This window comes from Orcinus orca, chromosome 13 (assembly GCF_937001465.1).
Source record: "Orcinus orca chromosome 13, mOrcOrc1.1, whole genome shotgun sequence".
Classification (NCBI taxonomy): Eukaryota; Metazoa; Chordata; class Mammalia; order Artiodactyla; family Delphinidae; genus Orcinus; species Orcinus orca.
This window is the reverse complement of record NC_064571.1, coordinates 5858567-5884493: the sequence shown is the minus strand read 5'-3', so window position 1 is coordinate 5884493 and position 25927 is coordinate 5858567. Positions and strand designations below refer to the sequence as shown.

General features: G+C 41.8%; 1 protein-coding gene across 9 annotated transcripts in view; it reads right to left on the bottom strand.

Moving 5' to 3' along the window:
* The window catches only part of TBC1D8 (TBC1 domain family member 8), a 121157-nt gene that overhangs the window by 39371 nt on the left and 55859 nt on the right, over positions 1 to 25927 (bottom strand). For 8 of the 9 annotated variants that reach the window (XM_033401766.2, XM_033401767.2, XM_033401762.2 and 5 more), the window contains 3 exons: positions 15867 to 15985; positions 11415 to 11643; positions 8778 to 9018 (listed from right to left, as the gene is read on the bottom strand). In XM_033401766.2, coding sequence (XP_033257657.1) covers positions 8778 to 9018; positions 11415 to 11643; positions 15867 to 15985 — 589 coding nt within the window. Of the gene's footprint in view, positions 1 to 8777; positions 9019 to 10327; positions 10401 to 11414; positions 11644 to 15866; positions 15986 to 25927 lie in introns of those variants that run through there. The other variant, XM_049696067.1, reaches the window with a different exon arrangement.

Here is a 25927-nt window from a genome sequence, read left to right as displayed (position 1 = left end):
GTAGGCTTAAAAATGATTGCTAATCATTGGGAAAATGCAAATCAAAACCACAATGAGATATCACCTCGCACATGTCAGAATGGCCATGATCAAAAAGTCTACAAATGATAAGTGCTGGAGAGGGTGTGGAGAAAAGGGAACCCTCATACCTACCCTCCTACGCTGTTAGTGGGAATGTAAATTGGTGCAGCCAATATGGAAAACAGTATGGAGATTCCTCAAAACACTAAAAACAGAAGGACCATATGACCTAGCAATTCCACTCCTGGGTATATATCTGAAAAAAAAACCAGAAACACTAATTCGAAAAGATACGTGCACCCCAATGTTCATAGCAGTGTTATTTACAATTTCCAAGATACGGAAACAACCTAAGTGTCCATCAACAGATGCGTGGATAAAGATGTGGTGTATGTATACAAGGAAATATTGCTCAGCCATTTAAAAGAGTGAAATTTCAGCTCGCTCTCCACACGGCACAGGCCACAGGCCACAGGCCACAGGGGAACCTGCAGCACCACCCTCCTCCTGGGGGGGCCTTCTCCTTCCAGTGTGACTGTCCACTCCATTTCACCACCCGGTTCTCTGAACTAGCCGTGCGGCTGACACGGTCTTTGTGCTCCAGCCAGGTTGCAGGCCTGAGCTTCTGAGGTGGGAAAGCCAAGTTCAGGACACTGGACCACCAGAGACCTCCCAGCCCCACGTAATATCAATCGGCGAAAGCTCTCTCAGAGATCTCCATCTCAAGACTAAGACCCAGCTCCACACAATGACCAGCAAGCTACAGTGCTGGACATCCTATGCCAAACAACTAGCAAGACAGGAACACAACCCCACCCATTACCAGAGAGGCTGCCTAAAATCATACTAAGTTCACAGACACCCCAAAACACACCACCAGACGTGGACCTGCCCACCAGAAAGACAAGATCCAGCCTCATCCACCAGAACACAGGCACCAGTCCCCTCCACCAGGAAGCCTACACAACCCACTGAACCAACCTCACCCACTGGGGGCAGACACCAAAAACAATGGGAACTATGAACCTGCAGCCTGCGAAAAGGAGACCCCAAACACAGAAAGTTAAACAAAATGAGAAGACAGAGAAATACACAGCAGATGAAGGAGCAAGGCAAAAACCCACCAGACCAAACAAATGAAGAGGAAATAGGCAGTCTACCGGAAAAAGAATTCAGAGTAATGATAGTAAAGATGATCCAAAATCTTGGAAACAGAAGGAGAAAATACAAGAAACGTTTAACAAGGACCCAGAAGAACTAAAGAGCAAACAAACAATGATGAACAACACAATAAATGAAATTTAAAATTATCTAAAAGGAATCAATAGCAGAATAACTGAGGGAGAAGAATAGATAAGTGACCTGGAAGATAAAATAGTGGAAATAACTACTGCAGAACAGAATAAAGAAAAAAGAATGAAAAGAATTGAGGACACTCTCAGAGACCTCTGGAACAATATTAAATGCACCAACATTCAAATTATAGGGGTCCCAGAAGAGGAAGAGAAAAAGAAAGGGTCTGAGAAAATACTTGAAGAGATTATAGTTAAAAACTTCCCTAACATGGGAAAAGAAATAGTCAATCAAGTCCAGGAAGCGCAGAGAGTCCAATACAGGATAAATCCAAGGAGAAACACGCCAAGACACATATTAATCAAACTATCAAAAATTAAATACAAAGAAAAAATATCAAAAGCAGTAAGGGAAAAACAACAAATAACACACAAGGGAATCCCCATAAGGTTAACAGCTGATCTTTCAGCAGAAACTCTGCAAGCCAGAAGGGAGTGGCAGGACATATTTAAAGTGATGAAAGGGAAAAACCTACAACCAAGATTACTCTGCTCAACAAGGATCTCATTCAGATTTGATGTAGAAACTGAAACCTTTACAGACAAGCAAAAGTTAAGAGAATTCAGCACCACCAAACCAGCTTTACAGCAAATTCTAAAGGAACTTCTCTAGGCAGGAAACACGAGAAAAGACCTACAAAAACAAACACAAAACAATTAAGAAAATGGTAATAGGAACATACATATCAATAATTACCTTAAATATAAATGGATTAAATGCTCCCACCAAAAGACACAGACTGGCTGAATGGATACAAAAACAAGACCCATATATATGCTGTCTACAAGAGACCCACTTCAGATCTAGGGACACATACAAACTGAAAGTAAGGGGATGGAAAAAGATATTCCATGCAAATCGAAATCAAAATAAAGAAGCTGGAGTAGCAATTCTCATATCAGACAAAATAGACTTTAAAATAAAGACTATTAGAAGAGACACAGAAGAACACTGCATAATGATCAAGGGATCAATCCAAGAAGTAGATATAACAATTGCAAATATTTATGCACCCAACATAGGAGCACCTCAATACATAAGGCAAATGCTAACAGCCATAAAAGGGGAAATTGACAGTAACACAATATAGTAGGGGACGTTAACACCCCACTTTCACCAATGGACATATCATCCAAATTGAAAATAAATAAGGAAACACAAGCTTTAAATGACATATTAAACAAGATGGACTTAACTGATATTTACAGGACATTCCATCCAAAACCAACAGAATACACTTTCTTCTCAAGTGCTCATGGAACATTCTCCAGGATAGATCATATCTTGGGTCACAAATCAGGCCTTGGTAAATTTAAGAAAACTGAAATCATATCAAGTATCTTTTCTGACCACAACACTATGAGACTAGATATAAATTACAGGAAAAAAACCTGTAAAAACTACAAACACATGGAGGCTAAACAATACTACTTAATAACCAAGGGATCACTGAAGAAATCAAAGAGGAAATCAAAAAATACCTAGAAACAAATGACAATGAAAACACGACGACCCAAAACCTATGGGATGCAGCAAAAGCAGTTCTAAGAGGGAAGTTTAGAGCAATACAATCCTACCTCAAGAAACAAGAAACATCTCAAATAAACAACCTAACCTTACAACTAAAGCAATTAGGGAAAGAAGAACAAAAAAACCCCAAAGTTAGCAGAAGGAAAGAAATCATAAAGATCAGATCAGAAATAAATGAAAAAGAAATGAAGAAACCAACAGCAAAGATCAATAAAACCAAAAGCTGGTTCTTTGAGAAGATAAACAAAATTGATAAACCATTAGCCAGACTCACCAAGAAAAAAAGGGAAAAGACTCAAATCAATAGAATTAGAAATGAAAAAGGAGAAGTAACAACTGACACTGCAGAAATACCAAGGATCATGAGAGATTACTACATGCAACTCTATGCCAATAAAATGGACAACCTGGAAGAAATGGACAAATTCTTAGGAAAGCACAACCTTCTGAGACTGAACCAGGAAGAAACAAAATATAAACAGACCAATCACAAGCACTGAAATTGAAACTGCAACGAAAAATCTTCCAACAAACAAATGCCCAGGACCAGATGGCTTCACAGGCAAATTCTATCAAATATTTAAAGAGCTAACACCCATCCTTCTCAAACTCCTCCAAAATATAGCAGACGAAGGAACCCTCCCGAACTCATTCTACGAGGCCACCATCACCCTGATACCAAACCACACAAAGATGTCACAGAAAAAGAAAACTACAGGCCAGTATCACTGATGAACATAAATGAAAAAATCCTCAACAAAATACTAGCAAACAGAATCCAACAGCACATTAAAAGGATCATATACCATGATCAAGTGGGCTTTATCCCAGGAATGCAAGGATTCTTCAATATACACAAATGAATCAATGTGATACACCATATTAACAAATTGAAGGATAAAAACCATATGATCATCTCAATGGATGCAGAAAAAGCTTTCACAAAAATTCAACACATATTTATGATAAAAACTCTCCAGAAAGTAGGCATAGAGGGAACCTACCTGTTGGCTGTGACAAACCCACAGCCAACATCGTTCTCAGTGGTGAAAAACTGAAACCATTTCCTCTAAGATCAAGAACAAGACAAGGTTGCCCATTCTCACCACTATTATTCAACATAGTTTTGAAAGTTTTAGGCACAGAAATCAGAGAAGAAAAAGAAATAAAAGGAATCCAAATCGGAAAAGAAGAAGCAAAGCTGTCACTGTTTGCAGATGACATGATACTATACATAGAGAATCCTAAAGATGCTACCAGAAAACTACCAGAGCTAATCAATGAATCTGGTAAAGTTGCAGGATATAAAATTAGTGCACAGAAAAGTCTTGCATTCCTATACACTAACAATGAAAAATATGAAAGAGAAATTAAGGAAACACTCCCACTTATCACTGCAACAAACAGAACAAAATACCTAGGAATAAACCTCCCTAAGGAGACAGAAGACCTGTATGCACAAAACTGTAAGACACTGATGAAAGAAATCAAAGACGATACAAACAGATGGAGAGATATACCATGTTCTTGGATTGGAAGAATCAATGTTGTGAAAATGACTATACTACCCAAAGCAATCTACAGGTTCAATGCAATCCCTATCAAACTACCACTGGCATTTTTCACAGAACTAGAGCAAAAAATTTCACAATTTGTATGGAAACACAAAAGACCCCAAATAGCCAAAGCAATCTTGAGAAAGAAAAATGGAGCTGGAGGAATCAGGATCCCGGACTTCAGATTACACTACAAAGCTACAGTAATCAAGACAGTATGGTACTGGCACAAAAACAGAAATATAGATCAATGGAACAGGATAGAAAGGTCAGAGACAAACCCACACACATATGGTCACCTTATCTTTGATAAAGGAGGCAAGAATATACACTAGAGAAAAGACAGCCTCTTCATTAAGTGGTGCTGGGAAAACTGGACAGCTACATGTAAAAGAATGAAATTAGAACACTCCCTAACACCGTATACAAAAATAAACTCAAAGTGGATTAAAGGCCTAAATGTAAGGCCAGACTCTATAAAACTCTTAGAGGAAAACATAGGCAGAACCCTCTATGACGTAAATCACAGCAAGATCCTTTCTGACCCACCTCCTAGAGGAATGGAAATAAAAACAAAAATAAACAAATGGGATCTAATGAAACTTAAAAGCTTTTTCACAGCAAAGGAAACCATAAACAAGAGGAAAAGCCAACCCTCAGAATGGGAGAAAATATTTGCAAACGAAGCAACCAACAAAGGATTAATCTCCAAAATATACAAGCAGCTCATGCAGCTCAATCTCAAAAAAGCAAACAACCCAATCCAAAAATGGGCAGAAAACCTAAATAGACATTTCTCCAGAGAAGATATAGATTGCCAACAAACACATGAAAGAATGCTCAACATCATTAATCATTGGAGAAATGCAAATCAAAACTACAATGAGGTATCACCTCACATGGGTCAGAATGGCCATCATCAAAAAATCTACAAACAATAAATGCTGGAGAGGGTGTGGAGAAAAGGGAACACTCTTGCACTGTTGGTGGGAATGTAAATTGATACAGCCACTATGGAGAACAACAGTATGCAAGTTCCTTACAAAACTAAAAATAGAACTACCATAGGACCCAGCAATCCCACTACTGGGCATATACCCTGAGAAAACCATAGTTCAAAAAGAGTCATGTACTACAATGTTCATTGTAGCTCTATTTACAATAGCCAGGACATGGAAACAACCTAAGTGTCCATCAACAGATGAACAGATAAAGAAGATGTGGCACATATATACAATGGAATATTAGCCATAAAAAGAAACGATATTGAGTTATTTGTAGTTAGGTGGATGGACCTAGAGTCTGTCATACAGAGTGAAGTAAGTCAGAGAAAAACAAATGCCATATGCTAACACATATATATGGTATCTAAAAAAAAAAAGGTACTGAAGAACCTAGGGGCAGAACAGGAATAAAGATGCAGACGTAGAGAAGGGAACTGAGGACACACGGAGTGGGAAGGGTAAGCTGGGATGAAGTGAGAGTGTGGCATGGACATATAAACACTACCAAATGTAAAATAGTTAGTGGGGAGCAGCTGCATAGCACAGGGAGATCAGCTCAGTACTTTGTGACCACATGGAGGTGTGGGATAGGGAGGGTGGGAGGGAGACGCAAGAGGGAGGGGATATGGGGATATATGTATATGTACAGCTGATTCACTTTGCTATAAAGCAGAAACTAACACACCATTGTAAAGCAATTATATTCCGATAAAAATGTTTAAAAAGAAAAAGAGTCATGTACCACAATGTTCATTGCAGCTCTATTTACAATAGCAACCTAAGAGTCATGTACCACAATGTTCATTGCAGCTCTATTTACAATAGCAACCTAAGTGAGTTATTTGTAGTGAGGTGGATGGACCTAGAGTCTGTCATACAGAGTGAAGTAAGTCAGAGAAAAACAAATAACATATGCTAATACACATATATGGAACCTAAAAAAAAAAATGGTTCTGATGAACCTAGGGGCAGGACAAGAGTAAAGACGCAGACATAGAGAATGGACTTGAGGACACGGGGAGGAGGAAGGGGAAGCTGGGATGAAGTGAGAGAGTGGCATGGACATATATACACTACCAAATGTAAAACAGATAGCTAGGGGCTTCCCTGGTGGCGCAGTGGTTGAGAGTCCGCCTGCCGATGCAGGGGACACGGGTTCGTGCCCCGGTCCGGGAAGATCCCACATGCCGCGGAGCGGCTGGGCCTGTGAGCCATGGCCGCTGAGCCTGCGCATCCGGAGCCTGTGCTCCGCAACGGGAGAGGCCACAGCAGTGAGAGGCCCGCGTACCGCAAAAAAAAGAAAAAAAAAAAAAACAGATAGCTAGTAGGACGCAGCCTCAAAGCACAGGGAGATCAGCTCGGTGCTTTGTGACCACCTAGAAGGGTGGGATGGGGAGGGAGGGAGACGCAAGAGGGAGGAGATATGGGGATATATGTACATGTATTGCTGATTCACTTTGTTATAAAGCAGAAACTAACACACCATTGTAAAGCAATTATACTCCAATAAAGATGTAAAAAATAAATAAATAGAAAATAAAAGAGTGAAATTTTGCCATTTGCAGCAACAAGGATGCTTAGAGGGCATTATGCTAAGTCAGACAGAGAAAGACAAATACCATATGATATCACTTATATGTGGAATCTAAAAAATACAACAAACTAGTGAATAAAACAAAAAAGAAGCAGACTCAGAGAACAAACTACTGGTTACCAGTGGGAAGAGGGATAGGGAGAGGGGCAATATAGAAGTAAGGGATTTTAAAAAAGGGTTATTGTGGGATTATATGAAATCATGTGTGTGAAGCTTCTGAAAATTGTAAAGCACTATAGAATTTAAAGAATCTTTCATTCAATTAAAAAAGTTTTTAAAAAATAAAAATGGTTAAGATGGCAAATTTTATGTTATGTGTATTTTACCACCAAAAAAAAGTTTTTTAATGACAAGTAGTGTGCAGATAGCAGTGGTGATTCTGTAACTACATCAGAAACATCCAGCCAGGGCAGCACTTCATGGATAAAGTGTTTTTCAAAGGATGCAAAGGTGAACTTTTACAAAGGCATCAACTCTGCAGTCACCCAGTGTGAACCACGAAGCCAGAAATCACAGTCAAGCTCAAACACCACAGTTTGAATTTTAGGTAATAAAATCGAACTGCTTTAAATTGGCAAATAATTCAAGCAACGACCTCATAAGTCCCCATGACCAGTATCAATTGGGGGCAAATAACAAAGAATGCTGGCTTACTATCAGTAAGGCACATTTCTTGTGACAAATTGGTACCAAAAATATATCCAGTGCTCCTGAAAAAGTCTTCTACAAAGTAATGTGATATGAAAAAAACAACATTTCTTAATGTGCACTAATAAAGCCCCATGCTGAATAGAATTCTATCATGAGGCTACCTGTATTGTATTTTCTGAAAGTTTGCGTTTGCTTGGCCACACTGCGCAGCTTGTGGGATCTTCGTTCCCCGACCAGGGATCAAACCCAGGGCCATGGCAGTGAAAGCATGGAGTCCTAACCACTGGACCACCAGGGAATTTCCTGGAAGAATTTTTTTTTTTTTTAATGAAAATCAATTTTGAAATACTTTCTGGAAAAAAAGGGGAAATTGGATCCAGGAATCAAAGCCTACTGCTTAAAGGAAATGAATAACCATCATTGCCAATTATTATCTCTCTGTCATGATTAATGACATAGGAAAATCTGGATTACGCCACGAGGGAAATTTCAAACTAATACAATGAGGTTAACAAAGCACATGTCCGGAACTTCCCTGGTGGTCCAGTGGGTAAGATTCCATGCTCCCAATGCAGGGGGCCTGGGTTCGATCCCTGGTTGGGGAACTAGATCCCACACGCATGCCACAACTAAGAGTTTGCACGCCTTAACTAAGAAGTCCGTATGCCTCAACTAAAGATCCTACATGCCACAACTAAGACCAGCACAGCCAAAATAAATAAATATGTTTTAAAAATATACTTATAGGGCTTCCCTGGTGGCACAGTGGTTGAGAGTCCGCCTGCCGATGCAGGGGACGCGGGTTCGTGCCCCGGTCCGGGAAGATCCCACATGCCGCGGAGCAGCTGGGCCCGTGAGCCATGGCCGCTGAGCCTGCGCGTCCGGAGCCTGTGCTCCGCAACGGGAGAGGCCACAACAGTGAGAGGCCCGCGTACCGCAAAAACAAAACAGAACAAAACAAAAATATACTTATAAAAACAAAGAAAACCAAAACACATGTCCATGAAGGTGGCACACGGGCTGTGGTCCCCTGTGAGGTTAGGGACACCTATGTATGGAGGTTCCTACCTCTTGGTGATCTGGCTGGGCTCCTGCAGACCTGGGTCCAGGTCAAAGCCCTCATTATCCAGCAGCCTTCGGAGTGTCACGTCAGCCAGCTGCTCCATGATCTTGAACACCTCATCTAGGTTCAGAAACATGGAGAAGTCCCGCTCCTTATTCTGTGTGGTGATGCGGATGGTATCCGTCAGAAAGACGTTGGATGTCCTCTCCAACTTCTGGATGTCAACCCAAGGGACTACAAGTTTAACTAGAAAAGAAAAAAGGGCAAATACAGATTTTACCCTCAAATGTAACCCAAACTTGAAGGCACCAGCAACAGTGCAAAGCTTTTCCTGCAGCTGAAATGCAAATAGCTTTCAAACCAGAGTAGGAAAGAGGAGACACAGGAACTGCTTCACAGCTGTTCGTTAGAACCCAACCCACCGTTCTAACAATCATCTTGAAGATTTAAGTAAAACTTCCCAAGTTGCGGGCTACCGCACACATACAAGGGACATCATTCTGCCATACCAAGTTAACAACGTGAAAACTTTCCCCCAAATAGTTAAACTTCAATATTTGCAAAATACGCAGATGTTTCTTGATCCACGTAAATTCTGGTTTCAGTAGCAGCATTCATGGCATAAGCTATGAAAAACAGAGGTCAAAAGAGGATTCATGATCTGGTTTAGAGGCACAGGCCTAACACTTAGATGATGTCAAGTGACAGCTGCTCAAATCTTCGAAAACAGAGCACAAGTAGTTTTTACTGAAGTACTATGGTACTAACTGCACAGTTTATAAACTAGCATTCTGTTCTCAGAAGTGCTTCCAGGGCAGTGGTAATTAGGCTAGCGAGCTGATGCAGAGCAAATGGGGAGGGACATACATAACAAGTCAAAATGATAAATATTATCAAATACTAGGAATCATTTCTTTTTTCCAAGTTTTATCAACTTAACAAAATCAGGTTTAGTGACGGTGACTGATAAATATCAGAAAATAACTCATTTTCCTTTTCAAGTGAAAATGGGAATGCTGAACTGCTTTTATTTCTATCATGTCTCTCCATTTATTTTGCGATAATGTTTTCAGTGCTTTAATCATTTAAAAGTCCACTTTTCTACATGAGGCATGAGAATAAGCTTCTTCCGCTACCTCTAGTTGCTTTTATATAGTTCTTTTCACACACACCGACACACTCCATCTATGCTATCAGCTTTCTCTCGTTAAGCATCTACTTTGTGAAGAGCCCTGCACTTAAGAAGCGCGTTCAAGTAGGAATAACAGACACGTAAACAAAGAAGCAACCAGGGACCCGACAGGACCCAAAACAGATGCAAACAGAGGACAAATTACAAGGGGACCAGGGAAGGCTCCCTGGAGATGAAAAAATGTGAACTGAATTTTAAAGGATGAACGAGAGATCCCAAATGGGCCTAAGAATGGGGAAGGCCAGGAGAGACAGGGTGTTCATTTTGAGAAGCATTTCAGAAAGCAGAAGAGCAAGGATGGCAAGGGTTAGGTAAGAGCACATCCCAAGGGTGAGGAAGGCTGTGCACACAGGGGGCATGTACTGGGGTGTCTGAGCCCAGGCTGGTGGCATAGGGAAAGACAAGGCGTGACCCCATGCAGGATGCTGGCCACAGCAGAGTGCAAGAGGAGCCCCGCACACTGGTTCCACGTGAAATATAAACAAACGCAGGAAGAAAAAAATATATACTTAAATATATAAATATAGATACAGCACATACACCACCCTGCGTGGGCCCTTGAAACGATATTTGTTACGGGAACAAGTTTCAATGGTAATGACTTTGAACGTTCCAATATACAATTGACCCTGTGGCTTCCCTTTTTCAGCCTGGAATCCCATTGCCCAGAACGATGACAGTGGTGGAAAAATGATTGAGAAGTGAATCCCTGCCTGGATCTCAGGGGGTCCCACGTGAGGAACCCCCTTCTAGGAACAACTGCTAGTCTCCCAGGAGCAGTCGTGACCTTCAGGCCTGGGAATTCTCTAAATGGCCCCCCTGGATTCAGAAGCACAACCTGTCCCATTCCTTTAGAACTCCTGGGCCATCAGTTACAACACTGTTTTCAAAGTAATAGATAATATAGTAGCAAAAACCCTTCCGTACGGTTTTTGCATGAAGGGAGCTACACAGAAAGGATCCTTAAGGCAGGACAAGAAATGAACTCCCGCAAAACCAAACCTCCTTAGATTGGGACTGACATGTACACACTCCAATATATAAAATGGATAACGAATAAGGACCTACTGTATAGCACAGGGAACTCTACTCAATACTCTGCAATGACCTCTATGGGAAAAGAATCTAAAAAGGAGGGGATATATGTATATGTATAACTGATTCACTTTGCTGTAGAGCAGAAACTAGCACAACATTGTAAATCAACTATACTCCAATAAAAATTTTAAAAAGAAAATCAAACCTGCTTCGTGGTCGTCGTGTATGTAATACACTATGATTGTCTGCAGAGGGCATTTGGAAATTAATCGTGTGTGACCTGTTATGTCTCAACCACTTAATTTAAATCTTTTGTCGTCTAACTAGTCACGTAACGAGTGGTCTCGGGACCAGCGCTGAGCATCCCAGGGGCCAGGTCCACCTGGGAGGGACCCAATCGCCCCTCACTTACGCTCCTTGCCCAGGAAGAAGGAATAGAAGCAGAGGTGGTTGATGCTGAGATAGAGCCAGCCTTGACGGGGCACCCTGCCCTTCCAGCAGCAGCACGAGTAATAGGTGACCAGCTTCTCGGCCTCCGGGAAGTTGAACCTGGCCTCGAACTTCACCAGGGCCTCTCGGAACTTCTCAGGCTCCTCCTCCTGTTCGGCCAGCCTGCTGCTTGTCTCCTCGGCGATCAGAGCCTGACGCACAGAGAGAAGGGTCCCCGGGTCAGGAGACGGGCAGGGACAACCGCGCATGCGCAGCCGGGGAGCCGGCCCCGCTCAGACAGACCCACAGGGTGGATGAGGACCCCGTGCACCCTCCAGAAACACGTCCCCGTGGGGAGAAAGCAAGCTGGGGGGGAACCCCAGCACCAGTCTCTCTCTTGGCCGCTCTCCAGCCATCAGCCTTTGGAAATCTCTGACTCCCAAGCTCCAGTTCTCAAACATGTTACTATTTTATAATCTCTCCCTGCTCCTGCCTCCAGAGACACGAGTCAGAGAGAGTCAAGTGACTGTCCCGGGTGTGTGAACTCAATGCATCAACCCTGAAGAACCACCCAAGCTGGAGTTTAAAAGTTGGTCTTTTTACAGAAATGAACCCACCTACGAAACAGAAACAGAATCATGGACGTAGAGAACAGACTGGGGGATGGCAAGGGGGAGGAGGGTGGGAGAGGGATGGAGTGGGAGTTTGGGGTTAGCAGATGAAAACCATTACATATAGGATGGATAAACAACAAGGTCCTACTGGAGAGCACAGGGAACTATATGTTCAAGATCCGTGATACACCATAATGGAAAAGAAGATTTTTTAAAAATGTATATATAACTGAATCATTTTGCCGTACAGCAGAAATTAACACAACATTCTAAATGAACTATACTTCAATAAAAATAAGTATATAAATAAATAAGTATTGGTCTTTAAAAAAAAACAACTCACGAATGTCTTCCTCCTTGGGTTCAAAAGTTGGGTGTAAAGCCAATAATGCCTGCCTGTGTGACACCTGATACATTCCACCACCACTATATCACCTCTAGTCTTCTAACGTAGAAAAGGGGCAGGGGGGCTGAGGTTTCTGAGGTTGTCAATACCTCCAGAGCACCTCGGTATACGGGGAGGCAAGATGGGAAAGAAGAATCTGAATCTACAATTGTTTTGTTGATGACAAACAATAGTGAGGATCCTCTCTAAATCTGGGGCGAGGGGGTGGACGTGCCTAGAATGTAAGCTGTGGCCTGATCCTAAGGGTGACAGCACACTGACAGTATCAGAATTCTGATTCCCGTTCCTGAGAGCTCACTGTACATTTTTTTTCCACCCAGAATTTCTTCTCTTCAAGAACTCCCCGGCCTCAGGCCTTACATATGCTACTCGATTTTAAAAATACACTGTAATTCTATCTTTTTATTTATTTTTATTAGCACCTTCCTTCCTTTCTATTCTTGTATGGGTGATTTCACAAAAGGCTAATAAGATAAGGCCACTTTTGGGGGAACTGCTGCCCAACCTGCATTGCACAAGCGGTTTTAGAAAATATCCTGGGCATTACCATTAAAATAAAAATGTAATTTAAAATTACTTTAAAAGTCAATCTGAAATTTCAAGTGATTTGCATTTCCCTCATTATGTTTTTCTTTCTTTTCCAAATTTTATTTAACAAGACATTATAAAATATAAATGTTATAATTGAGAGGTATTTTTTTAAGGCGTGTCTAATATATAATAAATGCTCTGCACCTTGAAACGTGAAGGGGATTTTTTCTTTTTAATTTTTATCTCATTTTTTCACTGCACCACACAGCATGTGGGATCTGAGTTCCCCAACCATGGATCTAACTCGCACCCCCTGCATTGGAAGCACGCAGTCTTGACCACTGGACCGCCAGGGAAGTCCCTGAAGGGGATTTTTTAAGAAGCCTCTACAGCAAACAGTCACGGCTCCAGACAAGGGCGGCCACACAGACTGCTGGCTTCCTTGTCTGCTGGGTCTGGTTACAGCACAGCTCAAAGCAGAGGGATTCCTTTCCTGGTGGTGCAGTGGTTGAGAGTCCACCTGCCGATGCAGGGGACGCGGGTTCGTGCCCCGGTCCGGGAAGATCCCACATGCCGCGGAGCGGCTGGGCCCGTGACCCATGGCCGCTGAGCCTGCGCGTCCGGAGCCTGTGCTCCGCAACGGGAGAGGCCACAGCAGTGGGAGGCCCGCGTACCGCAAAACAAAGACAAAAACCCTCCATAGAGCAGTCGATGGTCAGGTTTTGAGTAGGAAAGCCCCAATCCCCAGATCCTTCAAATCTGCCCAGGGCAAAGGGAGAACCAACACCACATGGTGGCCCCAAAGGCTCGACCAGCCAGACCCCTCAATCCCCGGCCCCTGCTCCAGGCCAGCAGCCTCCCTGGGAAATAGAAGGCATGTTCACCATGAAGTGTTAAGGGATCAGAATACGCCACCCCATAATATGCCACTCTGGCATAAGAATTATTTTGAGCTAAAGACACTTGACAAACAGCAGATGCCAGAAAAGCTCTCTGCCCTCCCCCGCTATTTACCTAAAAACAGGACACAAATCCCCATTTCTAAAGGTGTCTCCCAGTCCTGTGCCAGAAAGAGGAGAGCAGCTCTTAGACTCTGAACCACCAGAGACAACTCTGGACTCTGACCAACTCCAGAGGCACCGGCAGGAACCTACAGGATGAACCCAACTGGAGCAGTCAGTCTCACTCCAGTACCCAGTGTCCGGCAGTTTGCTGCCCTAAAAGGCCGCACTCCTGTTCCTCTGACTCCTCACTTCTCTACAGATGCACTGTTCTTCGTTACGATGCTGCCCAAGCCCCAGGTCCTAAGCACCGCTTTGAGTTACTCATCACAGAGTTTCTCCTACCTGTCTGTGGGCCGCAGAGGCTGATAAACTGTTTTTCTCATTAATCTGTCTTCTGTCAGTTTAATTTCCAGGCCCCTGGCACAGAACCTAAGAGGGTAAAGGAAAAGTTTTTCCCTCCCCTACAGAAGCTTTCTAAAAGCCACTGCAGCAGAAATGCATTTCCTCGTTCCCAACTAAGAGGAGAAACACCTAAATCAAAGAACCGCCACAACCCATGTGAGACCAAGAAAAGGGGTCAACGTGAAAAATAACTGTGAACCGGGTATTTCTGTTGCTAAGCCCCAGTGCAGCCTGACCCAAGGAACCAAGTTGGACCAGGCTGTGGTGGTAACACATGAGATGGACGAGACCCGCCAGGGCTTGCGCCCACCTGCTAATCCCCACCAGACAACACTGTCATTCCACCTGGACTCAGAAGACTGGTCTTCTACCTGATCCCACAAGTATCCCCAATCCCCAAATGAAAAAGGTGCTCTTGTTTTGTCCTTTCAAATTTGAGAATTCACTCTAAGACCCTTTACTAAAAGCCAAAGTACATGGGGTGCTGGAAAGGCACACTTTTGGGAAGAAAAAACAACACTCTGGGATGAAAACTGTATTACAGGCTAATGTGTTAAAGTGTTTAGTAAGACAGTTAAATTTAGAATGAGAAACCGTCTCTCCCTGCCTGAGAGGGTTTTTTTTTTTTTTGATAAAACATTTTATTTTATTTTATTTTTTTAACATCTTTATTGGGGTATAATTGCTTTACAATGGTGTGTTCGTTTCTGGGCAGTCTACCTGAAAAAGAATTCAGAATAATGATAGTAAGGATGATCCAAAATCTTGGAAACAGAATGGACAAAATGCAAGAAACATTTAACAAGGACCTAGAAGAAATAAAGATGAAACAAGCAACGATGAACAACGCTGAGAGGGTTTTTAAAGCACCGGTTACCAATCATGCTTTTGCAGTGAGACCGGTTAACATAAGACATAGCTCACAGCAGGTATGGAGAGAGACCTCCCCCAATAGTCCTCTCTTTTCTCAAAACTTATTTTGTTTTAATTCTTCCCTTAACATATTTTAAGAATAAATATCCACTTTCAGAAGGAGGCAAGTGCTAGGTCCAACAAAATAAAAGACGGACAAGGTGTCACAGCTGCAAAAAAAAGTTGGGAGTAACTAGCTTCAGGGGCCAAATAACATTGTTGCTGTGCAAAAACAAGAATCTTAGCATTTTTCCCCTGAGATAAAAAAGGACCTTCACTTCTGTAAAGGGGAACGAAACCTCAGGCCTGAGAACGAGGCTTTTGTTGGGGTTTTTTTGGGGTTTTTTTTTTTCGGGTGAATTTTGTCAGACCGACTCTGCAAAATTTGACTGATGACAAGTCAAACTCATTTTGCTTTAGGTAGTAAGCCAAGCAGTTCAATTATCACGGAGAACACTGTTAAGGGAAAAGAAAATGATGAAAAATGCTGTAGCGCCTAGAAGGTTGTAAGGACGTGATAAGAAAGATGGGGAAACGGGGAGAGACATCACAGTCCAGGGACCTACCTTCACCTTCCCTTTGACAAAACTGGCAATGTCATCTTTATTATCAAAGACGGACAAGGTGTGGAGGAGATTTTGCTCCAGCCAGTCCCAGTGCTGGTTTATTTCCTCTAACGTGGCACCTGGGTTAGAACAGAAAAAGACACAGAGATTAAGAGACAAAAGCAATTCTTAGAATATGAACTCACTTTCCAAATACGAGTCCTGCATTTATGTTACTAAAACGTTCCGGCTTCTCACATCCCAGTTTGCTGGCTGACAAGGCAGGTACCCTCCACTGGGGCCCTGGTCCCAGTCACCGCAGCATTGGGGTTTGGGAACACCCATCCCTCTGCCACACGGATGGGCCAGCCAACCAGACGAGTCATCCCCGGGACCTCTCTGTGGGCGTCCTACCAGTCTCACTAACATGTGGAATTCTGACCACCTCCACTCAAGTGACAGAAACATCTATAATTATACAGCCATTCCAGGGGAAACAAGCCCCAGGGTGACCAATTCTGAACATTCTCACAGAATTTACCCTGTAAGAATGAGGGTCCCTCAAAAGGGACCTCAGCCCAAGTTCACAGAGAGAAGACCTCTTGAGATGGCTCTGCCAGTGGCCCAAGGGCATTGCCACTAGGACACTTCCAGGTTTATCAATCTGTACTTCATATCTTTTATTAAAAAATCCCTTAAAACAGATATAAAAAGAGGTTTTATTGTACATGTTAAAACAAAACCACAGAAACATTAAATCGTACCTAGTAAGTTAATTTCTTTCAAAGGCAACTAAAAACACAACCAACCTATTAGTGAAGCATTAAGCAACATTGTTACCAAAAAGCTTAGACATCTTAGTTGTCATTATTTCCTCCTAGACCTCCCCACTGGACGTGGGCACCTTGGCACGGGGGCCGTGCCAGCTCCAAGTGGTGGGACAGAGGTTTGATCAAGTCCATGACTTGAAGCAAGCACGGTCCTGCACAAGAAGAGGCATGTGTACATTGGGTATGTCTAGTGTGGAAATAGGTGAACGCCTGGCTAGGAGGGCCGGGTTTCCCAAGTGGGAAGCCGAAGATACTCTAACCTCAAAGGGCTGGCAGACAAGCAACAGTGCAGAATAATCTAGCCAACGTGAGAGGCATAACGACCAACAGAGTCATGTACCACTTACGGAGAAGCCAGACATGCATTATGCTACCTCTGAGCTTTCTCTCTCTCTGTTACCCGCAGCATTGCTCTCCCCAGAGTGTGAGCATATGTGAGGACCTTATAAATACCCCCCACATAGAAATGCCAGAGAACTCACCTTGGACCTGTGGATTTGGGGTGAGTATGGAGAACATCCATACTAGGACTATTGTTCTGATGGGCACTTTGGGAAGGAGTAAAAAGAAGAATCTAAGAGAACTCTCATTTTTCCTCATAAGGAAAAATGAGAGTTTAAACCAATGGTATTTATTTCCCTGTATTCTCCCATTTTTAGGCATGGCATTGCCAAAGCAATGTCCTTTGGTCATCACTAGAGCAGACTTCTCGTCCTTCTGATAAGGGCACTAATCCCAACAGGGCGGCCCCACCCTCATGACCTCATCTGAACCTAATCACCTCCCAAAGGTCCCACCTCCAAATACCACCACACTGGGGGTGAGGGCTTCAACATTTGAATTTGGGGAGTTGAGGGGGACACCATTCAGCCCATAACAACCAGTGACCCTACCCAGCTCTCTATGAGTCCTACCTCCCGTCTTGCTCTTTTGGGATCATAAACCCAAGACGCAACCCACTTGGGGTAAGTGGCCACGAACTCTATCTACTTCCCATCCACCTAGGAGGCCCCTGCAGGCTCAGGAAGCCCCTGGCCCTTCAGGCTCCCTACCCCTCTTATGGGAGGGAGAGATCATTTTGAAACAACAGCCTCACACCACAAGTTTCCAGGCTCCACAGCAGGGCTCTCTTGAAGTTTCCAAACAATGTCCCCCTGAACTGAGGACCCACACCGTCTGCTCCTCACATTCAGCACTGATGTGGCTGAGGTGGGCATCTAATTTACCTGCCTCTGGCTTAATTCTCCTTGCACGTTCAGTGTCCTCGGGTGGCAGCTACATAAGTGTCAGTCACCAGGACACCCCCTAAATCTCGTTGGTCAGCAATGGTTTCTTTGCAGGGTGGGTGGAGGGACAGCACATCACACGATTCATCTCAGGAGAGAGTCTCTGGGCCACTGAAGCCAATAAATTTGCACAGGCTCCTTGGGGTGGGCAGCTCTCTGCTCTTCTCTGGCACTTTAAGGTTTCCTCTCTCTAGATCTTTTTTTTTTAATTTAACTTTTATTTTATATTGGAGTATAGTTGATTTACAATGTTGTGTTAGTTTCAGGTATACAGCAAAGGGATTCAGTTATACATATACATATATCCATTCTTTTTCAGATTCTTTTCTCATATAGGTTATACAGAGTATTTAGTAGAGTTCCCTGTGCTGTACAGTAGGTCCTTGTTGATTATCTATTTTATATATAGTAGTGTGTATATGTTAATCCCAAACTCCTAATTTATCCCTCCCCCATCCATAGATCGTTATCCTTTATTATGCATCATAATAAAACCAACTGGTCAGAATTTTTTTTAAAAAAAAAAGGGCAAGGAATACATGGAAAAAAGAATATCTGTACTGGCCTTCAATCTTTTGCCATATGTTTTCATATACTTCCTAATTTACCAAAAAAAGAAAAAAAAGACTTGGAGGACTGAGGAGGAACAGAGAGGGGACAGGACTCACTCTGTGACCTTTCTGTCCCAGGCGTGGTCTCACTGATGTGAAATGAAGGCTGAGTGAGGAAGGGGGCCTCAGATACATCTCCAAGGTCACTTGTATCGAGTAAAAGGCAAACCAGGGTGTGAGCTCATTCTCTATGACCTTGAAGTGCCCTGGGGTCCTCCCATAGAAGCTGCATTTCAATTTTCAAGTAACACTTACATAATCCAGTCCAGTAGTTCCTAGGGCTTGACACTAAAAAAGCTACTTTGTGCTTGCACGTAGAGCACGCACTCTCCCCGCCATCACATTTTCCTGGATGACATGAGACAGCTTTTCATTGATCCTGTTCCTAAGCTCATAGGGCCAACAGTTAGCTGTGAAACCACGTGTGTCTTCTCCACCTGCTAACTACAGATGCTGTGAATAAAATTCCAACTGAGCCCCACCACAGTATATCATGTGGAATTAAGACCTGAGATCACGTCATCCAAAAACTTGACTTTTATCCTTTAAGAAATTCTTCTACCTCCTGGGGAGGAGCCTTAAAATAGGGGAAAACCATTCTAGAACAAAAGTAAGCTCACACCTTGAGAGAGAAGATCAACACACGTGTAAAATCGATCACTGAGCCGCAGTTAGGGGAGGTTGTAATGAAACCCGTCAGCCTGTCCTGAATCTGACACGGCTGTGTGCCTCTCCCAGCAAAGACAATCACCGTGATGGAACTTTCCCACTCGACTGTCTTCTACTTCCTACGAAAGTTGCCAAATGGCAGGGAAATTTTCCGAACTATAATTTCCTCTGCAGGGAAGTCTTATGATGGGCTTCAAAAATACCATGAATCAGGGCAAGCCGACAGCACACCAATGACTCAAAGGACTAGAAAGGAAAGTCACGTAATATATAGGACACATTGAAGCTCTGAACCCACATGGCAGCCATGTCTCTCAGCTACATGAAGTAGCCCACCAGAAAACAGCTGTTTTTTAAAAAATGAAATATTTAGAAAATACCTGCCACTTTATAAGGGCAATGACTGACTCATAAATATTTGTTAGAATTATGCACACACTCAAATGTATTTCTGTCTGTGGGTCACAGTCAAAATGTTTGAAAGCCACATTACAGACATATAAGTGGTGAAAAATGTAAAGAGGAGAAAATAAGAAAGTGAGAATTTGTCATCCATTGAAGGGACAGAATGATAAAAAGGCTACACATTGACTCAACACTATAGCAATATTCCCACTGCTTCTGCTGTGGGCGTTCCAAAGCCAAGATGGAGGAGAACTGTTATGGCCTGAGTTGGGTCCCCCCAAATTCGTATGATGAAGCCCTAACCCCCAACGTGACCATATTTGAAGATTAGGGCCTCTAAGGAAGTAACTAAGGTTAAATTAGGTCATGGGGCAGGGATCATTATAAGGACTGGTGTCCCTGTAAGAAGAGGAAGAAACACCAGGGATGCATCATGTGAGGACCCAGCAAGAGGGCAGCCGTCTGCACACCAAGGAGAGAGGCCTCAGGAGAAACCAACCCTGCTGGCACCTTGATCTTAGACTTCCAGACTCCAGAACTGTGAGAAGATAAATTTCTGTTCTTTAAGCCATCTAGTCTGCTGTACTTTGTTAAGGCAGCCCTAGCAGGTTAATACAGCTTTCTAAAACCAAAATGTACAGGCTTACTGTGGATTGTAACAGAAGTCCAATTAGCAAAATTACATCGATACTTTGTTTCATTAAGGCCCCTAATTTTTGCTGAAAAAGACTTCTCTCTTTTCTAAGAAAATTCAAGTTCGGTGGATCTTACACATTACCCACACAAGAAGTCAAAAATCAAATTTGTAAACGGCAATGCAAGACTAAAATACAGTATGAGAAACATCAGTTATGACCACAAGACAAACCACACTGCTGGATTTATAAATAACCAACTTGATGGTCTAAGAAAGAACTGCACCAGAGGTGCAGGCACAGGACACTTTCTGAAGCCAGGCATCTTGTTAGGTATGTTGTACACTTAACCTTGTTCATCTTCATGAAAAGCATCACAAGATAGGTATTGTTATTTCCACCTCCTAGGTGAGAAATCTAAAGTGCAGACAAGAGCCTACCGTGAGGCCTGTTCTTCTGGCTCTTTCTGTAACGCACGGTGGAGACTGGAGCCTGGGGAGTAGGGTGGGGCGGGGGGGCAGCTCCCAACAGCTGAGTCACTTTGAAACTCACACACAGTATTTATTATCTTAGGTTTGCCCCAGAGGTATTTTCAGGAAATAAAACAAGCATCTCATTGTCTATACTTATAGCTTCTGCACGGAAAACAGTCATACATAACTTGATCCCAGCTTCAGTTTTAAAAAGCAACTGTTTCTTTCTGCATAGTAAATATCCAATTGAATTAAGTACCTTCTCCAGATACCTAGATCCTACTTTACAATGACATGGGCATTGCACGTGCATCCTTCAGATCTGTTCCTTTGCAATAGTCAACGTTTCTCTACTGTCCAAACACTAAAAGGCTTCTGTCTAAATGCCTGGACTAAAAGCCACACAGACCACAAAAGGACTAATTAAAAGTTTAACAGTCAAGGCAGTGTCATTCCTAAATTCCACTCAACACTCATCCTACACAGAGAAACACTGAGGCAAAGAATCTAGTAAAAATTACAAATGACAGGGGAAAGGGTTGGACCAAAGCTTTAATTTTCAGAAATCTCGCATTCTTCAAGTGGATACTCTAACATCTAATCTATATTGTCCGAAGCAGTATCTTTACAGGAACATGTAAAAGTTGAATATCAACATCACATCATGATGCTTTTTTTTTAAAACCTGTGTATACTTCTCACTATATAGCTTAAGAAAATAAGTTCTAAACCTTTCTTTTTACATAATTTATCCTTTTTTGCCTTCAGATTAGAATGAGTCCCTAAAATTATTTGCGATAAGTGAAAAACAAACTCAACTTCCTTGACACTGAAAGTAAAATAGATTTTTAATTTATAATTGAAATAGTCATTAAAATGTCCTTGTTCTAGTGCCATCAGAAACACTTCTCAGAAATAGAAGCAGGCATGGTAGCAGAGATGTAGGAAAATTTGACCTACGTAAACAAAACAAAAATCAATCAATAGAAACAGAATCAGATATGAAGCAGATAAAAAGACAAAGACATACAACAGCTGTTACAAATATACTCCATGTGTTCAAAAAGTGGAGGAAAGCAAGAGGATGGTGAGGAACTAAATGGAAGACATTTAAAAAATTCCAAATCAAACTTTTAGGGATGAAAAACAGTGTCTGAAATCAAAAATATACTGATACGATTAAAAGGAAATTGGACATTGCAGAGAAAAGGGCACTTGATAGCGACAAAAACTCTGAAATGAAAAACAGAAGAAACAGGATGAACAAAACAGAAAAGACAGAGCATCAGTGAACTGCGGGACAATAACAAGCAGCTTGAAATCTGTGTAACTGAGGTCCCAGGAAAAGCAGGGTAGGGGAACCAGAGAGCAGAAAAAAAAATGTTGTTTAAGTATATGTGCTACCAAAGTGAGAACAGAAAAATTTTTTTTGAAGAAATAATGGTTGAAATTGTTTTCAAGTTTGATGAACACTATAAACCCACAGATTCAAGATTCTCAACGAAGACCAAGTGGAAAAACCTTTAAAGAAAATTACAGAAAATCACACCACAAGCAAACTACTGAAAACCAGTGATAAAGAAGGAAAAAAACACAATATTTACAGTGGAACAAAGATAAGAATGATAGTAGACTTCCTATCAGAAACGATGCAAGCCAGAAGACAGGGGACAACAGTTTTAAAGTACTGAAAGAAAATTAATTTACAAGTAATTGAAGAAAACATGAGTGGATTCCTGAGTAACTCAGGAATGAGAAAACCTTCCAACCATAACTCAAAATCACAAAGTATAAAAGAGAGGCATGCTAAATCCCACTACATGACAAACTGGGGAAAGATTTTGTAATTTCACACCTCAAATAAAGGGTTAAAAGTCCTAATATACAGACAGCACCTAAAAATTGAGAAAAAAGAAGCACCCAATAAAAAACTAGGCAAATGATGGGAATAAAGAGTTTCTGAAGATGGTCCTTAAACATGAAAGATGTTCAACTTCCTCAAAACAAAAGGAATGCAAATTAAAACTATGGAAATACACCATGTCTTACCTATCAGGTTGGCAAAAATCCAAAAATTTGACAATAGGTCTGATGACAAGTCTGGGAAAACAGGCATTTTCATCCATTGCTGATTGGAACTTTAAAAAATAATACAATGCCAATGGAGAGAAGGGAATTTAATAATATCTAATTAACACTTTGATGCAACAATCCCACTTCTAGGAATCTACCAGGTTACTCATTGGGGCATTTTTGTCATGGTAAAGTCTGAAAACAACAGAAATACCCATCAGTATAGAATAGGTTAAATAAACTATGGTACTTCTAGGCAATGAAAGAAAAAAAACGAAAGAGCGGGAGAAAGAAAAAAAGGAGGAGGAAGAATATCTCTCCTCTCTGATGTGGAATGATTTCCAGGATATGCTGACACATAAAAAAGGCAAGGCACAGAGCAGAATATATGTGACCTTTGTGAGAAAGAAAGTGGGCGTGGGGGGGAAGGATGGCTTCTCTCCAAATATTTTGTTTTTATAGATTTTATAAATTTGATGAATCATGAAAGTGTTTTGTATTTTTTGAGTCAAATCAATAAGGGAAAAAATATCCTTAACAATTAAAAATTAACTTTATTAGGTTATTAAAATAATTACCAACATAATTACGAAGAGAAAATAACTGTTTTAAACAGTGTTTTGACTATACCTCCATAGTTAAATATATTCTAAGGCCAAATAGAGCTGCAAAAACTTTACTCTCTTTCACTACTCATTCTTTTTTTACATCATTTTTTTTTTAATCTTTTGGCTGCACCACACATCATGGGGGACCTTAGTTCCCCAACCAGGGATCGAACCCAAGCCCCCCTGCATTGGAAGCACAGAGTGTTAACCACTGGACCACCAGGGAAGTCCACTACTCTTACTCTTAATAGCAGTATCGATATTATTTAGAGACAATATGTTTGTGTGCATGTACAATAGAGAACAATTACGTGAATATTGTTAGAAACCAAGATTGTCAGTGAATAAGAGGAGATAAACAAATATAATATCAAAGTTAAATTATAACTACGTAGTTTTACAGCCGAATTAGAAAGCTAAGTATGAACTCATGATTTATTTTTCTTTTTCATACCTCTTTTTTCTTTTCTTTCACATACTTCTTAGCTCATACCTATTGGAAGAGCCTTAGAGGCAATGACAGCCCAGTAACAATGAGCAACCCCACACCCCAGACTGTGGTCCCTAAATACCATGACCCACACAAAGGAACCAGGGCTACTTGGAGGAATGGCTGATTCCAGATAGGAGGCAGGAAGGGCACAAGATGAGCACTTAACATCTTATTGGCCGAGAGCAAGGAATCACTCAAAGATGAATGAAAGTGAGACAAAGTCACAGAAGGCACAGGAAGGGATTCTTGTAGGCAGAAGGTGGCATGACCTGAGTATCAAAAAGGACAGCAATTAACTGAAACACAGTGAACGTATAAACACCCCGGGCTTAGAGCGTTCACCATACAATCCTTTCAACTTCTCTGCATGTTTGGAAAATTTCATAATAAAGTGTTGGGAGTGGGGAACAGGGACTTTGAAATGATACTGAAAAGGGAGGGAGGAAGGAAAAGAGAAAAGAAAACTAAAACAAGACCAAAAATAACTCACTTGTCACCACTGCAGACAACCAGGGCACCAACTACTTACATAAACCACAGGCAACTAAAAGGCAAAAGTGAGCATTCTTTCCCTCCCTTTCCTAAATGTTCTCAGGGTGACCAGACAGCCCTAGGTGATAAGGTAAAGTTCTTTACAGACAAGCTCAAGGTGACAGCTGTGAAAGTACTTATCAAATTAGAAAATCACCACTTTGCAGTATGTAGAGAAAAATTATTCAGGCAATATCGAAATGGGTAAAACCATTAGATGAAAGGTTGACAGGGGGAGAATGCAATGGAAGCTGTCACCTGAGCTTATCAACTAATATAAGCATCACTAAGAGTCAGACACCAGAGGATACATGACCCCCAGGCAGGATATAGGCCAACCACCTGTTCAGTATTCTTCTTTACAAACCTGGATTCAACTGAACCTTTGTCATTACTGCCCAGTTTTCAGGAAATATGAGGAACCAAGTAATGGGTGAGATGATACCTTGAGGAAGGAAACAGACAAGTGTACCAGCGGGACATTCTGCATAAAAACTGACCCGGTTTCTTCACCAAGTCAATGACTTGGGGGAAAACAGTAGGGTGGGAGTGGAAGGATGGAGACTTTCTTGACTAAAAAAGACATAAGCCACACACAATCAAATGAGTGGTGTGTTTCTGGTTGAACGTGGATGAAAACAACCAGGTCCATGAAGGATCTTGAAGCAGCCAGAAGCCCATGTCTGCACCAAGTGCAAGTGACAGCAAGGAGGCCGGTTACCTCTAGCAGTTTAATGATGCTACTGCAGTGACAAAGAACGGCCCTGGATTCAGAGATGCTCACTAAAATATGCAGGGGCGAAATATCATAATTTCTAGGATTTGCTTTAAAATACATTAGTGGGGGAAAAAAGACTCAGAGAGTAAGAGATAAAGCAAGGTGGGCAAAACCTTGATCCTAACGTACCTGCGTAAGGACCCAGGAGGATTTCATTACACCGTCCTCACTACTTTGAGGTACGTTTGAAAATCTTCATAGTGAAAAAATTTTTTTAATGTTCTTAACGGAAAAGGCATGGCAGAATACTTAAATAGACATTTCTCCAAAGAAGACATACAGAAGGCCAACAGGCACATGAAAAGATGCTCACCATTGCTAACTATTAGAGAAATGCAAATGAAAACTACAACGAGGTACCACCTCACACTGGTCAGAATGGACATCATCAAAAAGTCTACAAATAATAATGCTGGAGAGGGTGTGGAAAAAAGGGAACCGTCCTACATTGTTGGCGGAAATGTAAATTGATGCAGCCACTATGGAAAACAGTATAGAGGTTCCTTAGAAAACTAAAAAAACTACCATACGACCCAGCAATCCCACTCCTGGGCATATATCCAGAGAAAACCATAATCCAGAAAGATACATGCACCCCTATGTTCATAGCAGCACTACTTAGCTGCTATGAACAGCTTGGCTGTTCATAGCAGCCAAGACATGGAAACAATCTAAGCGTCCATCAACAGA